Source organism: Lissotriton helveticus, chromosome 6 (assembly GCF_964261635.1).
Source record: "Lissotriton helveticus chromosome 6, aLisHel1.1, whole genome shotgun sequence".
Classification (NCBI taxonomy): Eukaryota; Metazoa; Chordata; class Amphibia; order Caudata; family Salamandridae; genus Lissotriton; species Lissotriton helveticus.
In genome coordinates, this window is record NC_136067.1 from 1,822,294,735 (window position 1) to 1,822,313,222 (window position 18,488).

General features: G+C 50.2%; 1 protein-coding gene across 2 annotated transcripts in view; it reads right to left on the bottom strand.

The window, feature by feature from the left end:
* Positions 1-18,488, bottom strand: part of UBR2 (ubiquitin protein ligase E3 component n-recognin 2) — a 1,610,484-nt gene that overhangs the window by 893,847 nt on the left and 698,149 nt on the right. For both annotated transcript variants that reach the window (XM_078649714.1, XM_078649715.1), the window contains exon 25: positions 6,434-6,588. In XM_078649714.1, the coding sequence (XP_078505840.1) occupies positions 6,434-6,588 (155 nt within the window). The remainder of the gene's footprint in view (positions 1-6,433; positions 6,589-18,488) is intronic.

The following is an 18,488-nucleotide window of genomic DNA, read 5'->3' on the forward strand; positions in this document are numbered from 1 at the left end:
GTGGTGCCAAGAAGCGTCTTAGGGACATGGGGTTGCGCTACGCTATGCTCTTTCCGACCAGGCTGCGGGTTGAGTACAATGACCGAACCTTTTTCTTTGATCGGCCGGATGCGGTGAATGACTGGCTGGACTCTCTGCCTGACCGATCTCCTGAGAATGAGTCCGCTGCCCACCCGGGCGGTGCTGAAGGTGGTGTAGAGAGCTGAACATTTCATCTATGCCTGGGGCCTTGTTTTGAGTAACTCTTTCCAGGATTGTATGCCTACGTTCCTCTACTGTTTATGTGATTTGTTGTGTGTTTTTCCTCGTTATCGATCTTGCTCGGGGTGGCGGGTGGGACGGAGCCTTTCCTCCTCCGGGGTCTTTGTGTAGAATGGGGGTTCCTGGGCGACAGGCACACTGCAGGTTGGGGTGGCTTTTTAGCTTTTTGCAGGGGTGCAGGGTGGGGGGTGTTCTTTTGTTTGTTGGGGGGTGGGCGGTTGGGAAGTTCGTTGTTTGTGTGTTCTGTTCTCAAGGCGACTCTATCCTGTATTTGATGATGTTTCTTGTGTCATGCTCATGGGTGAGGGGTTTTGGCGTTGCTGGGTGGGATGGGGGTAGCGGGTTGAGATTTGTTTCGTGGAACGTTAACGGTCTGGGGGATCGGATCAAGCGGAGTGTGGTGTTGAAATGTATACGACGTTTATCTCCAGATATTGTTTTCCTGCAGGAGACTCATTTGGTGGGCAATACTTGTCATGCGATGAATAGGTGGGGCTATCGCCTCGCAGCACATTCGGGGTTTACCTCGGGTTCTAGGGGAGTGGGTATCCTTGTTCGGGCTTCCCTCCCCCTAGCTATTGATGATGTGATTCTGGATGATCGGGGGCGATATGCTGTCCTTGTGGGTCGCTATGAGGGTCGTACCCTCTCCTTATTTACTGTTTACGTGCCCCCCGGCCTGCAGACTTCTACCTTTTCCGATTTGGGCCGTGTGTTGTTGGACCTCCCTGATAGTACTCTCTTTATGGCAGGTGATTTTAATTCTGTGTTCTCCGGTCTACACGATCGCCACCCCCCTAGAGATACTCCTGCGGCCCAACAGTGGTTGGGTGGGTTTTTGGACACATTTGGCTTGGTGGATTGCTGGAGGCTTATGCATCCTACTCAGCTTCAATACACTTTCCACTCTGGGGCCCATGGGAGTCTGTCTAGACTGGATTATTTCCTGATGCCTGCGGCTCAGTCGCCAGCGGTGCGTGAGATTGTACACCTCCCCAGGGGCATTTCTGACCACTCTCCGCTCTGGCTCCGTTTTGAGATTGGAGTGGAGGCTGTGGGCCGGGTGGCTCCTATCAACCCATGGTACCTTACCTCCCCCGAGACCCGCAGCCTTTTGATTAAGTCTTTGGACGCATATTTTCTGAATAACGAGGGGTCGGTTTCCTCCGCGGTGTCCCTGTGGGAGGCCTTTAAGACGGTGATTCGTGGGCATGCCCTGTCCCTTATTGTTGAAGCTAAGAAGGCGAGGAATCGGGAGGTGGTGGACCTTGAGAGAGAGATTTCTGCACTGGAGGCTGCTTTGGAATCGGGTGTCACGTCTGCGAAACTCCACGCCATGGGTCTGAAACAATTTGCCTATAAGTCTATGGTCACGGATGCTGCCAAACTGATGTTCCGGGAGCAACAGGGTCGTTTGTATGATGTGGGGGACAAAGCGGGTAAGTTACTGGCATGGTTGGATAAGAAGGAGAGAGCTAATCGTGTGGTGCCCGTGATTCAGTCATCGAATGGAGCGAGTGTGACGGACCCGATTGGAATAGTTGAATGTTTTGCTGAGTATTTTCGTGTGGTTTATACCCCTGTGTCTGTGAGAGATGTGGCTGACTCTCGCCTTCTGTTGCGCGATATAGCTCTGCCCAGTGTTTCCGATTTAGATCGTATAGGTTGGAGTCCCCCTTTACTATTGACGAGATAGCTACTGCCATCCGTTCACTCCGTTCGGGCAAAGCCTTGGGCCCGAACGGGTTGCCAATTGAACTGTACAAGCTACGTCCCAACAGAGTGGCGCCCTATCTTCGTGCCATGTTTCTGGAGTCCCGGGAACGGGGTATTCTCCCATATGATCAGCGTCTGGCCACAATAGTTGTCATCCCCAAGGATGGTAAACCGCGGGACCTTTGTTCATCTTATAGACCCATATCCCTGCTGAATGTTGAGCCCAAGGTATTGGCTAAGCTCCTGGCGACCCGCCTCCTGACGGTCATTAATGACTTGGTCCATCCAGATCAATCCGGATTTATCCCGCATCGCAACACGGCTCTTAACCTACGTCGTCTCCACGGTGCGATTGCGAGGGCGGGGCTTCTGACGGAGCCGGCCATTTTGGCATCGTTGGATGCCTCGATGGCTTTTGACACTGTGGAATGGCCTTATCTTTGGGCGGCTCTTGAGAAATTTGGTTTCGGGCCTGAGTTTATCGGTTGGGTGAAGTTATTATATGCTGAACCCTTAGCACAAGTTGTGGTAAACGGTAGAGTTTCGGCCCCTTTCAACCTTGGCAGGGGAACCCGTCAGGGTTGCCCCTTGTCCCCGTTGCTTTTTGCACTTGCCCTGGAACCGTTAGCTGCATGGCTTCGATGGGAGCCTTCGCTTAAAGGGATCCGTTGGTCGCCGGATTTTGAGGACCGCGTCTCACTTTACGCGGATGACATTCTTTTATATCTCACCTCCCCGCGTAAATCTCTATCAGTTCTATTTGATGTTCTTACTTCATTTGGTGCCAACTCAGGCCTCGTTATTAATTGGGCCAAGTCCTGCGTGTATGTTCTTTCGGGTGTTTTGCCCCCATTGCCGAGCAGACTTCCTATCCAGGTGGTCCAGTCCGGCTTCAAGTATTTAGGGATCTTCATTACGTTGGACTCCTCACTCCGATTTGAGCGTAATCTCCTCCCCCCGTTGCTTAGATTGCGACTGGACGTGGCCCGTTGGCGTAAGCTCCCTTTGTCTCCTTTGGGCAGGGCGGCTCTGTTTAAAATGACGTCCTTGCCGCGGTTTCTTTATGCACTCCAGAATTCCTATGACGACATCCCCAAGACCTATTTCCGGGAGATCGAGAGTCTTCAAAGGCAATTGATCTGGGACGGGCGTCCACGTATTGCCCTCGCAAAACTCACCGTCCCTTGGTATGACGGGGGCATGGCGCTCCCTGACATCAAGAGATATTATTGGGCTTCCCAGTTGTCTGCCATTAATCACGTGATGTTTTCACCGGGTCGTAATCCTGCCTTTGAGATGGATAGACTCCAGCTGCCGGGTGGGGACTTTAATAGAGCGCTTTATTCTAGATCGATTGGGCGCCATCTTGTGGGCCCGTCCAGGATTGCAGTCACTGTGTGGCGAGCCGCGAATGTGAGTTTGGGATGGGAGGGTCGAATGACACTGGCGACGCCGCTTTATGCCTCTGAACGTTTGGGGTGTCTCTGGTCTACTAAGGGCTTCGACCGCTGGGATATGATTGGGATATGTAAGGTGGGTGATGTCTGTTCGAAAGGTAGTGTGAAGTCGTTCCAGACCCTTCAGGCGGAATACGGTTTGAATGGTAGAGAGTTTTTTCGCTATCTGCAGGTCCGACACGCCCTCGCCTCAGTCCTGACTCCTGATGAGACCCTGCCCGAGTCTTCCCCCCTCGAGGATCGTGTCCTTGATCGCCACCTGCCTGATAGCACCATTTCCCTGATTTATAAGAAACTGATCAATAATCGGGCAGACTTATTGGACCGACTTCGGGAGGTTTGGGTCGGCGATGGGTTGGAATTGGACGACGAGGATTGGCAATCGGCACTCTCTTCTCCGAAAGAAGTGGCCATCCCTGCCCGTCTCCGTTTGGTTCAACTTAAAATCCTCCATCGAGTATATGTCACTGGTCCGCGTCTGGTGACAATGGGCTTTTCCCCGGATGGGTTATGTAAGCGTGGTTGTGGGTCGAGTGCTACCTTTTTACATATTCTTTGGGAGTGCCCAGTGGTGGCGGCCTACTGGACTGCTGTGCTTGCGGTGATGACTGCTGTGACTGGTGTTGCCCTGCGGCCGGAGACACGACGGTGTCTGTTGAATGTGTGGGAACCCACCGACTACTCTGTAGCCCAGACCAGATGGGCTACCTTGGGATACATGATTGCAAAACGGGACATTGCGCAACTCTGGGGCACGTCCAGACCCCCTGAGGTCTCGAAATGGGAGGATAACATGGACTGGTCCATGTTTCGTGAGAAGACCGTATATGTGGCCAGGGGCAGACCCAGGGCGTGGACGAAGATTTGGGGCCAGTGGAATGAATATCGTGGGGATATATGTACCCCTCCCATGGTTGGCACTACTGATGTTACCCTGTCTCCCTAGGCTGGCTTTCCCGAAACCCTTTCATACTGTTCTGTGATTTTCCGGTTCTCTCCGCTGCTCCCCCCCCCCTCCGGCCTTGTCAGAGTCCCATGGTTCGTGTTATGTTCTCCTGATTATTGGCCTTCCCCTCCGTTATTTGGGCTGACCTTGATTACCGTGCATTCGCCTTTTTTCAGTGTTCGTTGTTTTTATGTATAAAACAGAAAATTAATATGCTCTGTACTATGTTTGGAGTAATGCTTGATACCTGATCTGTACCTGACCACAGGAGTGATTTTCTGCCTCTTCCATTGTGCCTTACTATTAGCGGCCAGCCCGTGAGGTTGTAGGCCCATTCTTGTATTTTCCTTTGCTTGCTCGAATAAAGGTTTTTCACAAAAAAAAAAAAAAAAAAAAAGAAGTCAGGACACCACGCCAAGTGTAGGGAAGTGGGTTTCTGTTGCAGTAACCCCCCCACACACTTTTTGCCTGATAACTGATGCACTTTTCCTTGATGTGCCCTGGGTCCCTGCCAATCACGAGATGGAAACTACAAACATTTGTGGTATAAGGTTGTGATTGTAGGTAATAAAATCTTACCTAGAACTGCTGGATATGTGCTTTCACTAGTCATCCATGCTGTTTAACATTCACTTGGAGCAATATCATGATTACTATGGGAAACTCCATTCACAAGTACTGGAAATGACTGCAAAAATGATTTCAGTTGTGGTTCATTCCTGATATTTAACACCTTAGGACCTGACTGGCTCTTATTGAGAAATCAATCATGACTTTTTTTTAAACATTAACTGATCCAAAACTAAGGGCCTTATTTATATCTCAGTGGTCAAGTTACCCTGTCACAATGGTAACGGAAATCCCATCCGACAAAATATAAATCCCATAGGATATAATTGGATTTATATTTTGGTGGAAGGGATATCCATCACTGTTGTGATAGAGTAAACTTTCTGCAGAGATATAAATCAGGCCCTAAATGCAGTTTAATTTTCTGCTGATACATCTTTCTATTCACAAATGACTTTCCTCATTTTACGCACTTTGGACTTCACTAACATTTTTCTTTTTTATCAAATATCTGGATATCACAATTGAGTAATCTCTTTTCTTTAAATCTTAGGTCTATAAACTAGTACATCTCATGTTTCTATTGCCTTTTTTGGTAAAATAAACAGAGTGGTGGGTGCACTCTCTTGGATGTAGTAGTTCAACAATTTCAGACGCGAAGATTAAAGTACTCATATGGCTTTAAATTGCTGAGTAAAATGCTTCATTTTATTCCAGACTTTAATTGCTCCTATAGTGTTCATATGAAGACCACCCCAATACTCATCACAAAATTAGCCAAGACATCCTGTCCAGGAACATCTCCCAATTTTCAGAGGGTCGAACCTCAAAAAGTATTTTACAACAGCATGCTCATTTGAAATTCACCGTTATTGCCTGTCCATTCAACAATCCCAGCACATGCATTCAATACATAGGGATTTGCATATATGTCAGATTTATTAAACTGGATTGACTAGTGTGTAATGACAACAGGCTAATTTTCTCTATCATTTCTCTTTGAAGCAGTAATTGTATATTTACTTTGATCAAATGTCTTTTCTGGGGATAATTACTTGTGCATAACTGCTTGCTGAGTTTAAGTCATTATATACAGTAATAGTTGCTTTTGAGTCGGGTGATGCACTCCACAAACTCTTAACTTGAAAGTAAGAAACCTCTAGAGATAACAACATTTTTGCAGATATCAGAATTAAGCTAGTAACTATTGAAGCTTAATGAGAGTGAATATTATCCTGTACCTCATTTTTATATGGTGCATCGCTATCACTAAAGCACAGGCTTATGCAGAAAATTTGCTGTATATGGTTCGCACCAGCTGAAAATACCATTAGACTGTGGGTAAGCACAGCGACGATCTTTACTAGACACTAACGCACAACACTACACCAAGTTCACAGTGACTCCATAATGTATGGGCTTGAAGACCATTTGCAGTCAGCGATCAAAATCAATAAGCAACTCATAAAAATACTTCACATACCCTTTGTAGCATGGACTCGGACCAGGCATTTCCAGTAGTCTCTATTGTCCACTGAAGTACTGTTTCCATAATGCACAGCATGACATCAGACTGAAGGATATTGATCAAACTTGCAAAGAGTGGACAGAAAGCTGGAAGAACAGGGGGTGGAAGAGCTGAAAGGAGAAAATAAAATATATAAAAATCTTATTCAGTCTCTATGTGGAGCGATGACACACACTGCACCTGCTGGAGAGGGCAGCCATTTTTAAAATGATTACGCCCCTGAAACTATTGCATGTCATGCAGAATGCCTACTACCACTCTCCAAGGCTACATTTGTTAAGCTGGAGGGCTAATTTGCGCTCCTTGCTGTGGTGTGGTGGGCACCCGAGGATAGCCCTCTCTATGCTTCAATGTAACCTCTTAAACAGGGAGGATCGCCCTCAAGGACATCAGGGCCTACTACTGGGTGGCACACCTGGTGGCAGAAAACGACTGAGCGTTCACCCCACAGTACTACTCTACCTACAGGCTGGAATGCACTCAATTTACTTATCATTCCTATCTACACTTCCTGTACAGGGGGAAGGGAGCTAGGCATTTGCTGCCAGCAACCCAGGTGGCGTTGGAGGCCTGGAGGTTTCACAGGCCGCATAGGCTGGGCAGCTCGAATGACACGAGAGATGCCGCTTTGGGAGGGTATATGGTTAAAGGAATTTGGGATACTTAGAGGTTTGGAGCCTGGAACTTACTAGGGAGCTTCTGTATTGGCGGGTTGGTACCGTCTGCATATGTCCGCACATCTATTCCATGCATAGTAATCAATTCCTAAAATATGCCCAGCTGTGACACGCGTGGCAGGCGGAGGGCTTAGAGGCTTGGGACTTGCCTGAATTCTCCCCTGAGAGAAGGCTGCTACTAGAAAAGCTGTGTTTCAATGTTATGAATTTCACATATAAAACATGTAACAATCACATGCCAGATACACTAACCCAATTAAGGGAACAGTGGTGCCCAGAGGTGGGTGACCTGAAAGACGTGGATTAGGAGGTGGCCCTGAGGCACCTAATAGAGGTGGCGATAAAATCTCCATTGCGTGAACTATGACAGGTACCACTTACACTGTAGGGGAACGGCACCCTCCCCACTCGGTCATCGATGCAGGGGAGCGAGGGGCTCATTGTAGGAGAGAAGGATCTTTCTGGCACAGATACCCCCACTTTTTGTCTGATGTCAGTGTGTTTTGACTGTAGTTCACGGAGATCCTGTTAACCAGGACACCAGTGACTGTGCTCTCTCCTATACATTTACTGGTAAGTACTTTGTACACCCCACAATTGACATACTGGGTTACCATTATAAGTACCTTGTATATGGTACCGAGGTACCCAGGACATTGGTACACCAAGGGTCCTCTATGGACTGCAGCATGTATTGTGCCACCCATTGGAGCCCATGCAAACTATGCCTGGAAAGCTGCCATCGCAGTCTGTGTGAGAGGGTGCGTGCACACTTCACTTCAGATATTAGGTTTCCCTTATATTCTGGTCACTGCACTTAAAACCGATAAGTCACCCCTAAGGTTGGCCCTTCAGTCCAAGGGCAGAGTGCACGGTTCTAAGTGTGTGGGTACCCCTGCACGAGCAGAGATACCCCTACAAACCACGGACTCCAGTCTCTGAGTTTTGTAAGTGCGGGACATCAATTATAAGGTATGTAGTGGACATTGGCAAGTCGAGATGTCCACCTACATAATGGCTGTCCCGAACCTGGTCATGTTTCTCATCAAACATGTTGGAATCATGCAACTACACATATCCCAGTGTTAGCTGCAGGATACCATGTAATGGGGGGTTCTTTAGAGGACTCACCCTACCTACCTGCATCGCCTTACAGGGTCTGGCTGCCCAAGCTGCTGCCGATCCTAGATAATGTTCTGCCCCCCACTGCTGAACTTCACTCAGGCAGGAGAAGTTGAACAAAGGATTTCCTGTGAAGGAGAGGTGTGACCCCCTCTCCTTCACAGGAAAGGGTGGGGTGCTTCCGATTGCCACCAGACAGCATAGAAGGGCACATTTAGTACCCTCCATGCATAAACAAGTTTTGCCCAGTTCAGGAGCCCTTGGCTCCTGGTCTGGTGTGAAACTACACCAAGGACAGGGGAGTGACCACCCTCCTGTCCAGGTCCTCCCCAGGGAGGTGCCCCAGAGCTCCTCCAGGTGGCCACTTGATTCTGCCAAGCTGAATCTTGGCCCCTAAGAGCATCTGACTGGCTAGGACATCTGAGCAGCGTCCCTGATGCGCTCTGATCGATGGGTCACTAGAGAAGATGTCCTTCCTCTTTTTTAGGGTTAATTAAGGGCTCCCCTTAGATTCATCCTGACAACAACTTCTGGAACTGACTGCTTGTCGGTGAAGATTGTTCAAAGACTCTTCTACTGGTGGACACTGGAACTCTGCTGTTCTTTAAGCCAGAACCCATGACAAAACTGCTCCCGGTAGGAAGAAACCTGCTGCATCTTCATACCTTTGCTTTTCCAAAGATCTGCAACTCCATGGCCGTGCATCCTCCGAGTCACCATGGTCTCAGCCAGCATCCCAGCCTGAAGGAATCTTCCTTGGACTGAAGGAGTCGCTTTCCTGCATCCGCAGGCATCTTGACATCGACAACCAGTTTGCTGATCCCGTTGTCCCACGGACATTGCCCAGCTCTGCAATGCAGGTGGTAGTTCCTTGGTTCTCCAGAGGCCTCACCTGTCTTCCCTCCAAGTTGGGAGACTATAATTACTCTCCAGCCAACGTAGACTGCATCCCTGTGCACCGGGTCTGCTTGTCCTCAGCAAGGCTTGTTGTCTCTCTTCACCGAAGATCTTCAAGCTACAAGCAGACCCTGCCTTCAGCACTGCACAGCTCCAAGTAAATCGTCCTACCTGCATCCTCTGCATCATGGGCCATCATGTCCTGTGTACCGCTGAGGGTTCCTTGCGACCTCCTGCGCCTGCTGCCAGAGGGTCCTCGAGGGGGTTTCATTGATTCACGCTGCATCCCCTGCGTGCTGAGGGCCAGCACTGACTTACCCTTGCTAGGTTAGTCCCACAGACCTTGTAGGTCTGAAACCAAACATTTTACCGCAAACCGTTGTTTGCATTTGCCAAAGCTTATTGGTGGTCCTGCCGGCCACTGACATTCCTGTACTTGTCGACCGGCGGGGGACAGCTCGTGAAACGCTCCGGGACTTCTGCAATGTCACATGGTCTCCACAGCTGCTGTCTTCTCTTCACCGTGCTGCAACAACAGCCTTCAACCAGGGCTGGTATTGTGCTGCTGGGCCTCCTGGTCACCTCCGGGTGGTTTGGACTCTGTCCCCTCTGCTTTCAGGTTCTTCTCGTCTGGATTCTTTAGCCTGGTTCCACCGGCCTGGTCCAAGAGACGATGTAGTTGCTGAGCTTCCAAGAACCTCCATTGGTGTCTACGGAGGTTTATGACAACACTTTAACCATATGCACCCGGACTCCCTGGTGCAGGTGTCCATATCTTCTGGGAATCCACAGGTAGAGTGACTCCCCAACCTTCCTTGATCCAAGTGGTTCCTTTGGGAAGGGTCTTAGAACTCAAATTTTCCAACCGTGACTTACCTTGTGTTGTCCTATGGATGTCTGACCCAGTGTTACCACTTTGCACCAGGGCGCCTTGGGGTCCCCGCCTACTCCCCTTAAGTGGTTCCTTGTTTCCCCTAGGGTCCTCCAATTTTGGGTAATAGTCCAGTTTTGAAAACCATTTTGCATTCCACTATTTTAGTATATGGTTTGTCCTCCGGTGGGGTGCTATGTATTTTTCTACGCTACTTACCTCTTTTCTAAGTATTTTTTGTGTGCAATTGATCTCTTCGGGTAGGAGATAAACTAAGTTAGTGTCTAGTATGAAGTAATAAGTATAAAGTATTTTTCTACTCACCTGGTGTGGTTCTTTCTCGTGTGAAAAACTTGCTGACTATAGGGGTACATGCAACTGCTTTACAACCCTCCACAACTACCCCTCGAGAGCTTTGGTTTTCAGGAACCTAAACACTATCACTAAGGGTTGCCTGAACATAGTGATTGACCATAGGTGAACGCTATATACTAAACCCACCCCCTACACTCATGCATGCACATGCTCTGGAGCTGCCCGGATATTCAGAACGACTGGTCAAGGACGGTGATAGAGTTGGGTCGAGTAGTGGGCGCAACCATTCCCCGTGACCTCAAATATATCCTGTTGGCAGTACCGAGGACATCGATATCCCCAAGGCGCAACTTCTTTTTTGCCATTTGGGACTGGTGGTGGCCAAGCACGATGTGGCACGACAGACCTGATATCAGGGAATGGTCTCTATACGGCAGGCAAAAGGGCCATGTACAGGATCAGGGGGTGCCCACATAAGTTTCACAAGGTGTTTGGCGGGGGATGGCTGAGATGCTATGCTATTTACCTCTCAACAGGAGATGCAGCTCCCTTGATGCAAAATAATAATTTTTTGTACGAGGAGATTTGCTGTAATCATCAATGTGATTTCCCCTCTCCATGGAAATGTCGTGCTAATGCCTCCTCTATATAAATGGGTGGGTGTGTGCATGCCTCCTTCACAGTTTAAAGTTTACTGTTGGGTGCTTGTTTGCTCCTTAAAGCAATGTTTGTTGCAATATATATGAAACCAACAAAATAAAAATGGTATGTCATAGGATCACACTCCATACTTCAGTAGTGTAACAGTACACCAATAAACTATAATTTTAACCGACACATGATTCTTTCATTACCTGGTGCCTCCTTTGTATATTTTCTGTCCTGATGATGACCCTTCTCTAAATAATTGTGTATTTGGGGTCACAATTTCGACAGACAACTACTATAGTGGACTGTTTTCTAAACTGATGTAGGATCTCAACACTCCCATTGGGAGTGGTTGCTTTTACATTCGAAATGTCCTTATCAGTCAGATGTAAATACTTGCATTATGTATAGCACTTGTGCACTAATTATTCACTTTATCACATTAATTGTGCCATCACATTTTTAGGAACACCTTGCTATAAGATTGAGTCCGAAAATTGAATTCTTGTTTGAAACAAGACATTTTCATTGTGAAATAGCTATAAATAAGTATATTGCATTCTATACCTTATTAGTGAAGAATTTTTACACCTAATGCTGTGGATGTCAAGGGCTACACTTTGCTCATAGGGACCACATGTGTCTTTATTGCTTATTCTACAGAGGTCCTAGGGTTACTGGGTTGCCCCTTATTTTTAATACTTCTACAGACCAGAGGCCCCTGATTTCCAGATCCTGCAGATGAGCTCATTGACCTAGGGTGGAGGAATCCGACACTACTGTCGTCACGGTCGAAGGGGAAGTGAAAGCCATCATTCAAGTCAAGTTTGTCTTCTTCCCCCACCAAGCCACTTGTGCTGCAGTGCTGGGAGAGATCAGGATGGAACGTTCTCCCCCGTACTTGACCCAATACCTGCGGAGGCAGCACTGCCAGACCCTCATATGCAAATGTGTGTGCATGACTAGGAGAATGCAGAAAGCCAGCAGGCATTTGAATCTCGGCACTAGGACTCTTGCGCCTTGTTGTAAAGATGGAACCATTTCCTGAATGTCTCTGATACTTTGCGATGGAGGAAAGGCACTGAGAAGGGTGGTGTCCAGTACCAACTATGAACTAGAGTCACTGGGAGGGCCACATGTGAAATTTGGGCTGGTTGATGGAAAAGCCCAGGTTAAACAGAAGTAATGCAGTTATCTGCAGATGGTTCAACACCATCTCCAGTTAACAGGCTTTGTTGAAGAAGTCCTCCAGGTATGGGAACATGGGTATGCCCAACCGTCTGAGATGGGCTGCAACCACTGCCAGTCATAAAGACTGGTGTTGCCAATGTTAGGCCAAAGGATAGCACAGACAATTGGTAGTGCATAGAACCCACTACAAATTGCAAGAACGTATGATGCAACACCAGGATAAGGATGTGGAATTATGCAATTACAGACCGAGTGACACCATTCAGTCTCCAAGCTCCAAGCTCCAACTCCAAGCAGAACTTGAGCTAGGGTCAGCATCATGAACTTCTCTTTTTTGAGGAAAAGGTTCAGATCCCTAAGGTCCAGGATCAGACATAGGCCGCCTTGAATAACGTGTGTAACAACCCCAGCAATTTTTCCACTTTGACACTAAATCCATCGCTCTTTTGAGAAGAGCGGACACCTCCTTCTGAAGAATGAACAAATGGCATGCAAGTGGAGAGGAATGAGTGGGAGGGATGAGGAGCAGAGTCTGAAGGAAAAGAAGGGAGTAACCACTTTCTTTGATTTAGAGGACCCACTGGTCTGAAGTAATAGCATTCCAGGCCAGAAGAAATTCATACACCCACCCTCCCACACCCTCCATAAGGGGGTTAGGGAAGTAAAGTAGACTTGCGTTCCTGGGAATGTGGAGCAGGAAGAGGAAGAAGGTCGCAAGATGGAGCCACAACCTTTTCCTCTGCTTTGTCGTCTGTACTCTCTGATGTGGTGATTACGCTGATGCCGAAGTGCTGGCTGGTACTGTTGCGATTGAAAGACAGATCCTCTTCCAAAACCACAAAAGTAACTAGATGACCAGCAGTCCTTGGTCAGAGTCAGGAACAGTAGGCCTAGAAAGCGTAGACTGGCCTTGCTGGTTTCGAATCGCACTAGGGCAGAGGCCGCTTTATTGCCACAAATACGCACCCCATCACAGGGAAGGTCGATTAAGTTGCCTTGGACATCAGAGGGGGATTTTTAAGCCAAACATGACCCTGGGAGATAACTCAAGTGCACATTGCAAGTGCCATCGAAACTGCTGTGTCAAGGCCCGGCTTTATAATATGGCCTGAGGTATTATGACCATCTGCGATAATTTCCAAAAAGTGGTCACTCGGGTCTGCTGTGACATATGCTAGGAGCACTTGGGTCATGTCCCAAACAGTGTGGTTGGTTGTATCTTGCTAAAAAAGAGTTAGCATTAAGTGATTTGAGAGCCAAACTACCTGCAGAAAAAGCTATTCTACCCCAAGCCTCAAGCCTGTTGGATGAGGCTTTAGGAACAACATCTCCAGATTGTGAGCCTAAACAGGAGGCCTGAATAAGTTATCCAGCAATGGATGGGTCGAGAGAAAGGCTGAGTCACCAGGAGCTGGTCAGTAACGGCAGCCTGTGAGCCAGTTGACTGCCGGTGTAGAAGAGGGATTCTCCCACACCGGCATAGGATGGTCTACCAGGGCGTGAAAAGGAGAGGTGGTTCTGATGTTGCAGAACAAGGCAGGAGGACTTCAGTGAGGGCATTGGCTTCAGTCTCTGTTGTGGGCAATAGGAAATCCAAGATCTATACAGTTTTTAACACCACCTTACGTAGAGAGACCACCTCAGACATTGATAGACCAGTGGGGAAGTCCATAGCTAGTTCAGGGAAGGTATTTAACTCACTGGCAGAAGTCAACTTTTGAAATTCCAAAGGGTCCTTGATCAGGGGCTCGATAAGGAAAATCCCTCGCAAAACATTAAGGAGTCGCGTCCTATTTGCATCTTCTTCCAAAAGCAGCTGGGCCTCTCAGATAGCACATCTGAGGGTCGGTATGTGTTTTTGACGCACCGTAGTTGGAGCCGGCAGTGAAAGCAGGTGAGGCGTCATCCACAGCACTGATTGCGGCCCTATGTATCTGAGCAAAGGGTCGATGCAATGTGGGGAAGGATTAAACTCAGATCTGTGAATGTTTCCTTTGCTCAGCATTCCGTCCATCATTTGTTCATTTTGCTTTTATCACCCTAAAGGCAAGAGGATCCAATGAGCAGCCTCAGAGTCCGACTCACCGAAATCCAGGATAGAGGGTTAAATAGCAGTATCATAGTTAGAATATCCTGGACTCACCGTTCGGGAGAATAGGCCCGAAACTGCACAGTGTCCATAACAGCTCCAATGAAACGAAGCGCCTGAGAGGATAGTGAACCCAAGTGAGTGCAGGAGGTCCACTGTAGTTTGGAGGTGGGGGGTGACAGCCTGGGCGGGCACACATACACAGCCAGTCATCGAGATAGGGGAACACTGGCATCCCTGATCTCAGCAGATGAGCTGCAACCACTGCAATTACCGTGGTGATCACCCGAGGGACACTGGCAAGGGCAAAAAAAGCATGAAGAACTGAAAGTGCTTGCGGCCCACTGTTGAACATAGGTAAGGCCTGAGGGCAGGGAAGATGGGAATGTGGAAGTATGTGTAGGAGAGTAGGATCTGCTTACTATGGCGACTCCCACTTTTTGCTGGCGTTTCACTTTCTCGACTTCAGTCTGGCCGAGGCCCTGCTATTCAAGAACCCAGCCTAGCTGCTTCCTCTCTAAAATGATTGCATTTACTTTAGGTACACTCCAGATTGGTTGCTGGGTTACCCTTGTGAGTCCCTGGTATATGGTACCTTAGGTACTAAGGGCATAGGTAGCCCCGAGGCCTACCAGGGGCTAAAGCATGTATTATGCCACCCCAGGGAAGCCTTCCAAAATGGCGCCACAGGTCTGCTACTGGAGCCGGGGGTAGGGTGGTGCATGCACCCCTTACTAAGATATAGGTTACCTATATCTATCTTTAATCACTGACACATATAAACCTATAAGTCACACCTAGGGCAGGCTTTATCAATCCTGAAGGCAGAGTGCTTGGTTTTGTGTGAGAGGGTGCCCATGCATGAGCTGAGCCCCTCTGCAGCTTTCGGAGCCTATTCGCTGAGGCAGTTCTGTGATGCAGCCAGACCATATACTTTTAAGTGCCTTATAACTTCGCGGTAAATGCTAACTTTGGAATGGCTGCATGGAAACATGTCGTGTTTGGTGGCAAACACTTTGGAATCCTATCCCCCCCCCACTCCCCCACCCCCAACAGTCCCCCACCCCCCAGCAGTCATGGCGGCGGAGGTAGATAGAATTACACCCTTCTAGAGGGAGAGACATGTACACACTGACCTAACTGGTAATAGTTTAAAAGAACCCTAGCGGGGCGTGGCTAAGATGGCGGCGGAGTAGGACGCGAATCACCGTCTCTCCGGTGCCGCCAATTTTATAGCTTTGTTTAGAGCCCTAGTTCGTGGCCTTCAGATCCCTGGGCCGGGTTGCAGCGTGCGTGGCGAAGGTGCGGCCTGCTGGGAGTGAGGCGTGCACTCTGAGTAGCGAACACCGGGCACCGGCACTCAAGGCCCCGGTGAGATAGAGAAGCGCCTGGCAGGTCGGGCGCTGTGAGCTGGCCCAGATTGCGGAGGGGCACTGCGGAGTTCGCGGTGGTGGAGGTGTGTCCCGCCTGCCATTTCCGGAGACCGCATGAAGCCCAGGGACAGAGGCTTCCCATCAATCGCCTCGAGCCGTGACTCGGCGGACGGTGGTGCCCCGTGGTCTTTCGCAGCTGCGAAGACCAGAGAGGCGTGGTGACCTCCAGGGCCTGATCCTGCCTCGCGGCCTGCCTCTCCCCTACATCGTGGGACTGTGGCCTAGTTCGGGCCTAGCACTGCACCGGAGGGCGGAGACCTGGGGACGGCTGGAGGAGGTGAGCGTGAGCGGCGTCCGGGGGGTGAGCCCTAACAGACAGTAGCAGCGGAGTACGGCATCCCGCGCTCTGACCCCCCAGGGAGCCCGCGTTCAGCCCGAGAATCGGCAGGCGAGAGGAGCACCGCAGACGGAGGGCTTGAGAGGCCCCTCCCTGATCAGCAATGGGTACTGGAGGGGCCCTCGCCTGGCGACCTGTGGAGCGGTGGTCTAACGCAACGCTACGGTGAGGGGAGCGGAGGCGGCCTGGGAGAAGTGGGGTGGCTCGGTCTGTGTATCGGCGGACGGCGCAGGTCCGGACCGGTGGAGGGGTGGGGGTCCTCAGGGCTTAACCCCCCCAGCAGCAGTGGGGTGATTGCCGGCTCCCCCCAAGAGACAGAGGCCACGTTGGGAGCCGGACGGGCCACACTGCGAGACTTGGAGACGCGCCCCCCCCTCCGAACAGCGCCCTTCGGAATAACGCGGGGGGTGCATTCCGCTCCTCACCCTCTCCTCCACATTTGACTGCGCGACATCGGGGGGACTGCGGACACCTACACGGGGATAGGGTCTCACCGTCAGCACTCACGGTCAGAGCAAGATGGCGACGGGCAGGGCCAGAAAGGACAAACCCCGAAGGTCGTTCCAGGGATGCCGGGGGGACACCCCGCCTCGAAACCCTCTGAGAGGTCACCGCTTCCTGGAGAGGACGAAGCTCCGGCCACCAAGGCCTTCATGATGGAACCATTTACCGCCATTAAAGAGGATATCTCTGAGCTGCGCTCTCAATTGGCATCAGACCTCCGGGAAGTGTGGTGCGATGTCGACCAGCTGGGGGAAAGGGTGGCTACTCTTGAGGAACACGATGTGGACACAGCGGGCGACATCAACCGCCTCCAGCAAGATGTGATACGGCTTGCTGAACGGAACCTGGACCTCCAGGCCCATGCTGATGACCTGGAGAACAGATCGCGCAGAAATAATATCCGGATTAGAGCGGTGCCAGGGAAGGGTGAGGGGTCCTATCTGCGAGAGTACGTGGAAGCTCTTTTCAAACATGTGCTGGATGAGGACGACGTTACAGTCATTAAAATGGACAGAGTGCACCGAGTGGGCCTCCCGAGGGGTCCTAAAGCCCGCCCTCCAGACACCTTTGTGTGTGTCCATGACTTCCAACTGAAGTAGCGCATCTTACGAAAGGCTTGCAACCTTAATCCGCTCCAATTCCGGGAGCACCGTCCATTACTCTTCCAGGACTTGGCGGCCTCCATATTGACCAAGCGTAGGGAATTCAAACCCGTGACTACCTACCTGAAGGAACAGGGGATCCCCTACTCTTGGGGGCACCCCTTCAGACTGTTTTTCAGGTTCAACGGTAAGCTGGTTCAGACCCGCTCCCTCACATCGACCCTAGACCTCTTGGGACTGGCGGACCCCGAGGTCCCGTCAGGTGAGACAGGAACCCCCCGTCAGAGAACGGAAGCAGTCGGCGGACTGGCAACGAATCGGCAAGCCTGCGCGTGCGGCGAAACCTGACGTCTCTACAAGCCGACTTGTGCTGGGAGCGGCGGTCGCATCAGTGGCGCTGGTGACGGAGGCATCCGGGGACTCCTGAGAGGCATAATCTATGGCTGGCACTTCTAGAACTACGGAAGGGCGCCGGAGAGAGCGACCCATGAGAGTTTGCCGCAACTCTCTCTATGTCCTCAGCGAGTGTTGGACCCTGCTCCAGGGCCCGACGGTTGGACGGACTGGAACCTTGCTCGCCGGACTTTGGGGCGCATTTTTCGCCCTGTAGTTTCTTTCTCCTTGTTGTTTCTTATGTATTACTATGTTGGGGTATGGGTTGGGTGCGTGGGAGGGCGGGCGGGGGGGTGGGTAGGGAGTCATGGTGGCGGCCTTTCTACTTCGGGGCTTTTCTTTCTGTTGGCACGGAGGACTGCGCAGGTACTGGTATCCACTCAGACATGATGACAGGTCTCAGGTTAGCTGGGTTCCTATTTGCATTGTTAAGCGAGATGCTTCCTCCCTAATGCTATGGCACCTATTTCGATAGCCACTTGGAATGTGAAAGGCCTCAACTCACCACAGAAGAGGCTCAAGGTGTGGAAGTATATTGTGGACAACCACCTAGATGCGATTGCCCTGCAAGAAACTCACCTAGCTAGGATTGACGAGTTGCGCCTAAAGCACAAACAATTCCCACTCATTTACCGGTCCTCCGCGACCACTAAACACCGAGGGGTTTCCGTGCAGCGATTCAATTCCAGCCTTTGGGGGTCCAGGGGGATAGGGAGGGCCGTTGGATCATGGTGAAGGGAGTTCTCCGGGGAAGACTTGCACTTTCGTAGCGCTTTATGCTCCCAACACAAGCCAGACACCCTTTCTTTCCCAACTGCTAGAGAAAATTGCGGATTTTGTAGAAGGGACCCTTCTAATAATGGGTGATTTAAAATCTCATATAGGACAAAGGGCTTGATATCACATACAGACGCAGAGGTCAGATGCGGGG